Source organism: Gallinula chloropus (assembly GCF_964237585.1).
Source record: "Gallinula chloropus genome assembly, chromosome: 15".
NCBI classification, from domain to species: domain Eukaryota; kingdom Metazoa; phylum Chordata; class Aves; order Gruiformes; family Rallidae; genus Gallinula; species Gallinula chloropus.
Genome location: NC_140100.1, coordinates 2,361,154 through 2,372,426, shown reverse-complemented (window position 1 = coordinate 2,372,426; position 11,273 = coordinate 2,361,154). Strand labels below are relative to the sequence as shown.

At 50.3% G+C, this 11,273-nt stretch overlaps 1 protein-coding gene across 1 annotated transcript; it reads left to right on the top strand.

Moving 5' to 3' along the window:
• Window positions 1–905: 905 nt before the first annotated feature.
• IL21R (interleukin 21 receptor) lies at window positions 906–10,999 on the top strand (the record flags this gene model as incomplete). The annotated part of the gene is made up of 8 exons (XM_084271140.1): window positions 906–969; window positions 2,909–3,014; window positions 3,673–3,869; window positions 4,732–4,883; window positions 5,426–5,603; window positions 6,769–6,865; window positions 7,006–7,087; window positions 10,085–10,999. Exons 1-8 carry the CDS (start codon window positions 915–917, stop codon window positions 10,997–10,999), a joined length of 1,782 nt encoding a protein of 593 aa, XP_084127266.1. The 5' UTR covers window positions 906–914.
• Window positions 11,000–11,273: the final 274 nt, after the last annotated feature.

Sequence of the window (11,273 nt, the reverse complement as noted above, 5' to 3'; positions counted from 1 at the left end):
TGCCTACCCCGTTTCAGAACAGCTTGAAAACACAGTGCTGAAATCTGTACTGGTATCAACAGCCAGTCATGTGCAGGGAGCTCATTTTAGGTCATTCTGTGCACATCTGTGTGTTTCAGTAAATGATAAATACTTTTCAGTAATGTGATCTGTAGCTTGGAGACCTGGCCTTGGAGCAGGGGCTGTGGGCTGAGCAATCACTTGTATGTGATGCTGTTTCCTCATATTGCTGTAAACATCCTGTTGTCCTCTCTGAAGATTTTCCTGTAGGTTCTTGTCTCCTGCATCAGGACAGCCCTCCCCATGGAGTGCTGTACGCTGTTCTCTTCTGTGCTGCATGGAAGGCTGTTACTGTTCTGTCTGCTCTGCCTTCCTGGAGCCCCTTAACCAGATGCTCCATGCTTATTTAACCACAGGTAGGCCAAATCATTGAGTTCCCACGAGCCTTGACCATTCAGGCTCTGTTTGACTAATGCACTGCACAGATGTCTAAGCTGCAGCAGTGTCACTTCTCCTGGCTGCAGGGTGTTTCAATGAAGTGACAATGCCATGGTCCTGGGGTGAAGTGCCTTCCTGGTGCAGGGGTGGGCTGAGGCTGCAGCCACTTTGCTGCTTTCTCTGCACACACGCTGCCAGCAAGGCGCAGAGATTGCACTGACCTGGTTTGTGGCCAGTTGGCTGAGCTGTTGGTTGTCCCCCCCTTAGCCCATGGAGTAGATAAGCACAGGAGAGCTGGGATGACTTGCCTAAACCAGGCACTTTACTATTAGACATTTAAATGAATGCAAGATTAATTCCACCTCAATCTTCAACGTATGGGTAGATGGCTGAGCTGAAATTGGTTGTTTGGGGTTTTTTTTAAGGTTTGGTGATTTATTTATTTCTTTCCCCCAGGAAATCCAGTCAGAACCAACATGAGGAACAAGCTGTGGGCTCAGAGTGTCTCCTTCTTCCTTTTATTCCAGTACAGTAAGTTCACAGATACCTCGCCCGGGCTGTTCACCCACAGGATTTATCTTGGTGGCCCTTGACTCAGGCTCTGATGAGATATACATGGCACAAGGTTGCTGTGGGGCAGCAAGCACAAGATAGGGTACCAGGGGAGAGGGTTCTGTAGGATAATGAGCTATGGAAGAGGCTCTGTGGGCAGTGGAGGTGCATGGCTGGGCAGAGCTCAGCCAGGCTGCTTTCCTCTGCAGGGAGCAGTGGGGAGAGCACAGAGGTAGTGCCCACCTTGCACTGAAATGTCTCCCACTGACATTAGAGTCGGATTTCCCCCTGCCCAAAGTCCCCCTTTGCTGTAGGAAAGGTTCTGGTGGCCGAGACCACCGGGGTGGCCAAGGCCAGCTGGAGACAGTGGAGTGAACCCCTCCTGGTCTGAGTCCCTGTGCCCGGAGCTGCGCTCTGCAGTCGCTCCTGCTGCCCCCTGTGCAAGGTTGAGCTGACTCAGAGCTGACTTTCTGAACAGGTCAGCTGGACACAAAAAGGCCACACCACCAGGGTCTGCAGGGAGCAGGTGTGAGCTTGGTGGTGTACGTGCTGCAGAGCGATGGGCCTGCTCCCAACCTGAACTAGCAGGAGGGATGGATTTGGAGCTGTATCCTCCTGTCCTACAGGACCATTGTGATGTCTGGTGTGAATTGTGTGCAGCACAAGCCAGGGAATTACCCTCTACTGAGTTCAGTTTGGACCAAACTAGCTCTTACTGTTACAAGAATTTGATTTTTGTTCCTGAAGCTGCCAAGGATGGGCGATTCATCCTCAGCTTAACTGGCTCTGGGACACTTCATTAGTCCATTCTCAGTGAAGATCTGTCCTCTTCGTAATTTTGTTAGCAGATCCTTGCCCAAGGGTACACTTACCAGCTTACCAGCTACCTAGGAGCAGTCCATTTGACCAATTAACATAATAGCATAGAAAAATGCTAATTAGCAATGTTTAAGAGCTTATTAATGCTTGCTGCCCTCTCTGAAGGAAAGCAAGGGGGTTTATAACTCCATTTCTATGGGAACAAAGTTAAGCTAAAGGAGAAAAAGTACATTGTTCAGGACTTTGGTAAAAGCAGTGCTTGTACCAGGGACCTCAGAAGAGCCTAGTGAGGGTTCAAAATGAAAACTTACTGAAACTTTGAGAAGAACATTCTGAAGTCAGTGTGAAATGAAAAAGTCAAAATGAAACGAAGTGACAACCGCATCATTTGAATCACTTACAGTTTAATGTACACCCTTGGGGGCAGTTTTGATTTATGGAAATTACATAACTACAAATTTTCATATCTTTTTTTTTTTTTGGCCAACATTCCATGAAAAGCCTATTCCGAGTCTCTGGAGCTGGATGTGAGCAGTATTGATGCTGGCTGTATTAAGCTGTAGGGAACAGTAGGCACAGAGAATGGCAAAGAAAGAATTACTCAAACTTTCTTTTTTTTTTGTAAGATGTCTTAAAAAGTAGACAGACAAAGAACAGTACTCAATTTAGGAAGTGGTATCATTAAAACGTTTGCCTGTGCTCCTGTGTCTGCTTGGGCAACCATATGTGAGCTGGAACTCATGCAGAAATAATGTGTGACTGCTGCCGTGGCTGTGTCAGGGGATGGAGAGAGGTTTGAAAGCTCAGTCAAAATCGGGTATTTCCTGGTATTTAGGTGTGCTGTTTGCTGCCACAGCATTTTTAATACGTCTTTGATGCTTGTTTTACTGTCAGTGACTCGTCTCACTGTCAGTGGTTCCCTTTCCTGGAGAGGTGGAACACATCTCAGACTGGAGACTTTCGGGGGGAGGGGGGGAGCACAGGGTGGTCTGTTCCCTTCAGATTCAGTGGGAGACCTGAGGACTGTGCGTGTTGGTATCAGGTTCTGCTTGCTTCATGATGGAAGCTGAGGCTGTGTTTTCTCTTCCTAAACTTGCAGCTACATATTGTGAGAACCTCACGTGTTTTGTGGACTATGTACAGACCCTGTCCTGCATCCTGCAAAATGACCTGGGGGCCAGTTCATACAACCTCACTGCCACATGGTACGTCTCAGTAGGACAAGCAAAGTGCAGCCAGCAGGAGCTTCTAACCTGCCCGTAGCACAGTGGCATCCTCCTGTCCTCTTCATTAGGTCCAGTTCCTGTTCTTGCTGCCATGTTGGCTTTTACTTGGTACTTCATGCTCCAGTTACCAACTGGTAACTCCCCAGCAATGGATCCCCAGTTCCCGTCTCCACTGACTGTGCTGCTTGCCACCAACTGCCACGCTGACTCTGGCTTCCTTGGCACTGTTTCCTCTGCTGCCCTGGGAATACCTTGTGCTTTGCTGCTGTTAATGATGGACTTTCCCTCGTGTGCTGGTGGCAGGGCTCCCACAGCTCATCCAAGCTCCATATGGCTGCTGTTCTGCCCCAGCAAGGAAGCGGGTGCAGTCCTGGCTTGTGCAGCCCTGGTGAGCACTTTCCTTTCCACAGTCACCTCAGCATCACTTTCCTACTTCTCTCAATGCTAAGCTGAGCAAACAGAAGGAAAAAACCAATCTGTCAAAGTTTGTCTTATTTATTTGTCAAAGATAAGTTTTTATTTGAACATGTTGCCTCTCTTTGTTATTAATTCCTGTGCCTGGTGGCTCAGGGACAGATTAATCTAACTAGAGCATGTGGTAGATGTGGACTTGTTTTGTTTGTTTTGATGGTTTTAGGGTTTCTGATGAAGATGAAGAAAATCCTGTGGCTGTCTGCAGTCTCTTGCAGTTGTCTGGGAACACCAGTCACACACAGTACTCCTGCACGGTGGACATGACGGAGGTCCTGGCAGATGTCAAAGTCCAGGTGGATGTCACAGAGACAGCTAATGGGCAGCATGTGACTTCTGAAAATTTCTACATGTCAGACAACAGTAAGTACAAAAATGTTGGTTTGGATAAATACTGTCTGACCTCATGTCTCTCTGCTGGGATGTGTGGGCAAGGGGTGAGGTGGCAGCCAGTGGTGGGGCTACATTTGGTGTGTGCTCAGCTGCATGAGCACTGTGCTCTTACTGCCTTTGTTGTAAACTACAGAAACATTTATGCTTGAGGGTGAACTCAGAGCTGGCTTGGCCCTAGCCTTTCCATGGGGAATCTCCCTCTCCCTCTCAAGCAGAAGGGGATTCCACCTTAGACCAGTCTCATACCTGGACAGTGTAAGTGTTTGTGCTCGGCTGGAATCTAAGGGCAGGAGGAATTGCTGTAATTGCAGATGCTACAGATGTCCTCACAGAAGGCTCCTGCAGCGAACACCTGAACCAATGTGACATTATTGTGGATGACACAAGGTGTCCCAGGCACAATGGAGGTGGCACTGCCCCTTCCTGGGGCAATTCTAACTGTCTCTCCTGCATGACTGGAAGACTGGGTATGATCATATAGTAGACTTGGAGGAATGTTGGTGTGTGCTGAGTTGCAGAGAAGGGGTGGTTAGCCAGGCAGGCAGGTACCATGCCAGCAGCTGGAAAAGGGTTTTTCCCTACTTGGATTCTTCTGAACCTGAACTTTACATGAGAAGTGTCATCTTTTTGACAAATGCCATAACATTTCAGGAAATCCCCTTGCCCTCGCTGGCAGACTGTAGATGGGGTAGTGATGCTTCGCACGTCCTGTGTAGGAGGACCCGCCCCTGCCAGAGCAGCCTTGCTTACTCTTGCTTTACTTGCTCTGCATTGCTGGGCCACCTCTCATCTGCAGTAACCTTATGAAGGGTATCACCATCCTGTCTTCCAGTCAAACCACAGCCTCCGTTCAATCTGACCGTGGTGTTCTCAGAAGGTTACAATATTTCTTGGGAAACCATCTACCAGCACCCTACTTTCTATTTTTTGAATGAGGAGCTGGAATATCAGCTGCGCTATAAGAGAAGGACTGACACCTGGGAGGTAAGTGAGGTATCAGTTCACCATCAGGTAGGATATACCAGCAAAGAGGAGGCCAGCACAGCTGGGACAGGAGTGTTGGTGTGAAACAATCATAGAATCACACACTGGTTTGTGTTGGAAGGGACCCTAATGATCATCTAGTTCCAACCCCCCTGCCATGGGCAGGGACACCCTCCACTAGCTCAGGTTGCCCAAAGCCCCATCCAGCCTGGCCTTGAAGGGTTCCATGGTTTAGAAAAGGTGTCTCTTCTGCCTGCACTGAAAATGGGCAAAGCCGAAAAAAGGAATTGGGAAGCAGAGGCTGTTTGAGAAGCACTGGATCCTGTGGGCAAGGCTCACAGGTCACTTGCTTCTCGTGCTGTCCCGCAAGGCAGGATCACCCAGAGAGCCCCATGCAGCTCTGGACTGGCCAGAGCGTGGCCTCGCAGGGACAACACGAAAGCAGAGGAGAGACCTTTGTAGGGCTCCTCTCTGCAGCACTGAGGGTGAGGTGGGAGCGGTCACTCCGGCCCTGAGTGTGTTTGCTGCTTAACCATTCACAGGCTCAGGAGACTAAAGTTATCCGTGAGGATAAACGGACCCTGGTGATCCTGCCGTGGGAACTGCAGGCGAACACCGAGTACGAGTTCCAGGCCAGAGCCAGGCCCCGGGAAAACACCGGCTTCCGGGGCCTCTGGAGCGACTGGAGTGAGCCGCTGAGGCTGACAACCCGTCCCGCCGGTACGTACCGCCGGCTCCGCTTGCCCTGCCAGCTGGTCTGATGCCAGAGAATGCTTCCAGAACTCTAATCAAATCTAATTAACTCGAACAAGTTCTAAAGAGTCTAGTAAGGAGGTGCCTGTTTGGCTTGCTCACTGTGTGCCTGAGCCCCAGCCAGGCCGGGGCGGGCACGTGCTGTCTGTATTGACCCCCTCACTGTGCTGCACAGTCCACCTCACAGCATTGCCAGTGGGGAGAGGGTCTGGGCTACATTTGGGTGCCACAGTGTGAGTGTAGCTCCTGGCTTCCTTTCCAGTGTCAAACACCCAGGGTCCTGCTTGCAGCTTTCAGGAAAGGGGAAGATCTAGTAGAGGTGCTTCCACTACTGGGGCTTATTATTTCCTTCAGCTGAGGGGAGAAGGAATCATGATCTCAGGGCTAAATTTTGTGTTTGGACCCTGATGTTTGGCCATGCTGTGTTTCATCTTGTAGCCACCACTCCTGCTCCACAGGGAGGACACAGTACCATGGGCACAGCACCATAGGCACAGAAGAACACTGGGGCTTGCCCTGGTAGAAGAGAGGCTATGAAAACAGGGAGCCTTTGTTCAGAGAGAGCAGGACAGGATGACTGCAGTCAGCATGAACAGCATGTGCTGAGCTTCCCTGCTCTCCCTGATCTGCATCCCAACCTGAAGCAGCACTTGGTGCTCTGGCAGCAGGGACAGGCTCCATTTGTGAAGGAATATCTGAATTCTGGGTCTCAAAGGTGCTTCTTGCCAGCACAGGCAGAGAGCAGCCAGCCAGCATTTATCTAGTCAGCAGGTTTTGGTCACATGTTCCTGGCGGGCTGCCTTTTGTTTTCACTTCATGGATCCTCTGTGGAGGTGTCCCTAAGCCCAGAGGAGTCAAAACCACCTGGGCTCTTTAGGAATCTCTCCTGCCCTGAGGATGTTGGCTGTCAGTCTGTGTGGCAGCCAGGCCACAGCACCGCTTCTTGCATCTATTCTCCTCTCTCAGCATCCTCATTCACACCTCATGTCTGGAGGGCTGTGCCCTGGGGACAGCCTCTGTGTCCCTAAGAGAAAGTCTGGGGTGAAATTGAGGGTATCTCCTCACGATCTCCTGCTTATTGACCAGAACAGAAATGCAAGCTGAGCCTGTATGACCCTCCCTCTTTCTCCAGCAGAGACAAGGACAGCAGGCATGGAATGGCTGCTGCTCTTTGGTGTTGTGGTGGCAGTTGGTGCCTTGATCGCAACCTTTCTGGCCAAACAGCAGAGGTAAGAATGCTTCAGGAAGCTGGAGTAAATGCTCCTGCACCTGAGCATGTGATCTCAGTGCTCGAGTTGGATCTGGAGATGCTTTGCCTTGCATCTGTAATGTGTGGTTAACCCTAAAGCCTTTCTCCTTTCCCTTCCAGCTTGTGGAAGAAGATGGCTTGCATCCCAGACCCTGCTCCCTTTTTCAAACCTCTTTACCTGGTGCATAATGGAGATTTCAAGGTATGAATGGGCTACACAAACCAGTGGAGCGTATGACAGAGCGAAACTAAAAGGCCCATCGTGCTGTCCTGGGCAAGGGATTCTCATTAGGGCGGTGCCAGGGGGCATCTATTTCAAGGGAATACCAAATGGCTCCAGATAGAAGGACCAGAGGTCTCTAGTCTGTTCTGTGCCATGAAGACCTTTGTCACATCTGTGCTGCCTGTTCCCTGTAGGTGCTGTCTCAGTGGGTGAGCTGGGCTCATATGTGATCTGTGAAGCCTGGGAACCTGAAAGGAGTGAACTAAGGGATACCAGGGCAGTAACTGGTATTTTTCCAAAGCTCCAGTCCAGTGCTGCCATCAGTGCCATGGGGTAGACTTCACCATAGAGCCAGATCTCCCACTCCAGCCTCTGCAGTGAGATGAGCTCAACATTAAGCCTTGTAGTTCTCCCTGAAGTGTCACTTGTACAGAAAACAGCCACACATCCCACCCTGGAAAGGTGGTTAGAGCTCTGTGGACAAAGAGCTGCTGTGTGATAGCACAGTGCAGCTGCCTCCCTGTGAAGGAAGTGTCTTTGAATAACTTTGCCTAGCCCTAACAAATTCTCTTGCTCACATAACAAAATACTTTGCAAAGGCTGCAGAGTTTTCTGGAGTTCTCAGGATACTAAAGGAACACAGAAGATCCATAAACAAGGGGTACATTAAGCTGAAGATAAACTCCCAGTGGCATTATCAGCCTGTGAGTGCAGACATCACTGCCTCTTTCTGAACAAGTTCCTGCTGCTACAGCAGCACCAGTCAGAGACACTTCAGTGTCTGCTTTTGGTTTCTGCTTTTTCTTAGGCCCTCTGAGAGAGGCACAGCAGCTGAGCCCTCATAATCTTCATGTTCCTTCCCACTGCTGCATGGCTGGTGTTTGCAGTTCGGTTAAGCAGCTGGTCTTGGATGGGTGCCATTCAAGCCGAAGCCTGCAGCGACTGTCTTGCTTCCTTCCTGCCTTCCTCTTTCAGCCCTAGTATGGCATCCCACATCTGCACCACGGGGCACTTGCATCCTCTTGTGAGGCAGGTGGCACTGGTGGCTCTCAGGGAAAGGAACCAGAACCAGGTGGACTCAGGGTGGAAATTCCTGCGAGTCACGGGCTAGCGCTTGCTCGCAGTGGAAGTGAAAGCCCCTGGCATGCCAAGGGCCACGCTGCCCTGGGGGTGAAGTGCTGGGGTTCTCTGTTCTGTGGGAATTACAGTCTTGCTAGTTCCTAGTCAGGCTGGTGGGCGATTCTGGGAAGGGGGGTGAGCCTCAGCTGCTACAGCTGAGTTAATCCTTAGTGAATTTGCAGATTAAAGCAGCGGTTGCCTGCACAGCCACAGCACAAGATGCACAGGCAGGGGCTGTCAGAGGATGTGGTGACATCACTAATATGGGAGCAGACTCGTCATTTTCAGCCAGTTGGTGTAGGGCTCATGCCACTGCATCCTGCCTGCAGCGAGGTGGGGGGTTAGCTTGTCTCAGTGAGTAACAATCAGCAGAGTAGAGTAGTAGTGCTCTGCAGACACCAGTCCTGGATTGGGTGAGAAGTGGTGAAAATGGTAGAGGAAAGGTTAAGATGTAAAAGGAGAAGGGAAAGCAGAGGAACATTGTCTGCTCCCGTGTGTACGTGCGTCCCTCGGTTCGTGTTGGGTGGAAATCTGCAAAGAACTGTCAGGAGGGAATAGGGAATATTCTGGTGCTCAATTCTAAGAAAAGGGTTTCCTGCTGATTCTTCAGATGGCATTTTGCACCTTGGGTGCCCTTCTGTCCATTACAGCTTTAACGATAAACTCTGTGGCTTAGGTTAAAAATACATTTAAGAAGACTTGATGTTTCCTGCTGTCATGGCCATTTTTCCGTGCTCGGTGTCAGAGGATGAGTTAAGCTGTGTCAAGCTGTTCCCTTCCCAAGCACTGTTCATGTTACGCCCAGTGCAGTGTGGGACCCGAGGCTGGTAGGACAGGCTGGCTGACAGGTGGTGGCAGCACCCAGCTTCACTGAGCCTGCACGGTGTTGGTGAAGCTCAGTATCGTCACCTATTTTACACACAGCAGCAAGTGGTGCTCTATGAGGAGCCTTGACACAACTTGGCCATCAGGCAAGTGTCAGACACAGAGCAGAACCCAGTCCTGAGCCTGGGCTGTGCCCAGCTTCTGAACTGCAGAATCCTCTCGTAGGGCTTACTGGCATTCATTAGTGGCACTGCCTAAAGCTTGCTGTGATCTTCCTGACTCAGTGACCTCTTCAAAAAGAACAGAAACTTTTACTTTGTTCTTAGATCAGAGAAACCCAGAGGTGCCTCTGCTCCCAGATGTGACTGGATGCAAAGGGTTCGTGATGAGAGATAATGTGTGGCACAGGGCAGAGTGTGACACAGAAGGGCAAGCTGTAATGTGCAGCACTCCCTCATCATCTGGGAGCAGCAGGCAGTGGCCACAGCCCTTTGAGGTCCCCATCCCCTGCCTAACCCTGCTTCCTTCTCACTATGAGAGAAGGGGCTGGTCTGGGGCATGATTGCATAAAGAAGATCAAGAGAAGCCTTGTCCTGACCTTCCCAGGGAAGTGACAGAGCAGGTGTGTGCTGGGTACAGATGCAGCGTGTAGCAGAAGATGACCATCCTTTCCAAGAGAAGCAGTGTCCAGGATAAGAGGGCAGGGGGGTTCTTGTGGCTTGAGTTGAGACCTCTGGGTGCTGCATACAGGAATGCTGCTACGGGCAGTGGCATTACTTTGCAGCATAGAAAAAACTGCAAAGCCATGCAAACATCTCAAAGCTAATTATTTTCCATGACTTGAGCCAGCTCTCCTGAAGCTGCCCATGCCTGGGAATGACAGCATCTCATACCCTGCTATTTTGGAGGAGTCAGTGATTTTACAGTTTGACTTTGCCCCTAAAAGCATAAGAACTTTGGTCATTTCTGTGGAACCCCAAACCTGACCATACTAACCTCTCTTTCTCTCTCCCTGTATGTCCTTTCATGCAGAAGTGGGTTGGTGCATCCCACAGGAAAATGACCCTCGATTTCTTTGAATGGGGAATGGTCCTTCCAGAAGTCCTGGAAGTTTACACCATGCGCCCTCCTAACAGCACCTCGCGGGAGGAGCTGCGTGAGCTGAGGAAGGATCTGCCGTGCAAGCCCTGCGTGTCCTGCCTGACTGCCCCAGGCCAGGATAGCCAGTCCCTGCTGTCCAGTGTCACCAGCAGCAGTGAGGCCCAGGACCAGTCATACGGGCATTTGTCCATCGATACAGTGACGGTGGCTGATGAATTTGCAGCTTGTAACTGTCAGTGCCAGTGTAACCGTGTGTACAGGGGACATGAGCATCCCAGCCAGGAAGACAGTAGTGCTGGAGAAACTGGGTACCCCAAGGTTAATGTTGATGATGAAGACACAAATATATCCAGTGACTTGAATCTGGCTGACCTGAGCACACAGGACAAGATACTGGCTTCAGGCTCTGTGTCCACAGACCACCTGAGGAGCACAAGTGTCCCAGCCCAGCAGCAAGGAGAAAGCGCTTTGGAAGGAGGGATGAGGAGCATCCTAGAAGCCCTTTGCTTGCAGTCTAATCAATGGGATTTGGAAAACCCAGGTTCTCTACCTTCTCCTGATGGTGAAAGTGTTTCCTACAGCGAAGGCTCCTGTGACTTCTTCCCTCACATTGCAAGGCCTGGTGACAGTTACCCTATAATCTGCGTAGATTTGGACACTATTGACAGTGGCTTTGTGGACTCAGACTGTGGGAGTCCAGTTGACTGTGAATTTGAGCAGAATGGTCAGACCAACTGTGGGTCCATCCCTCTTGAGAGGGAGGGGGAGGACTTTGCACGGAGCTACGTCAAGCAGTGGATCTCCTGTCGCTCTGACAGCCCTGTCGATGGGGCACAGACAACCTAAGGACTCTGGTGCCCTGCAGAGTGTAGGGCCTTTTGTATACTGTGCTGGGAGTGAAGTGTTAGTGAAACTCAAGAGAGAAACAAAGATTACTTTGTGTAACCTCTGTTGCATACCACTGAAAACTGCTAGGTCCATAGAAACATATTCCTATTCCTAGTGTCACTTACCCTGTTAACACGTTCATGTCTCAAACTTGATGTGATTTATTTTTTTAAGTTTTTTTTTTTTAAAGAACCCTTGGTCAAACCCCCTTTCAGTGGCAGCAAAAGCACCT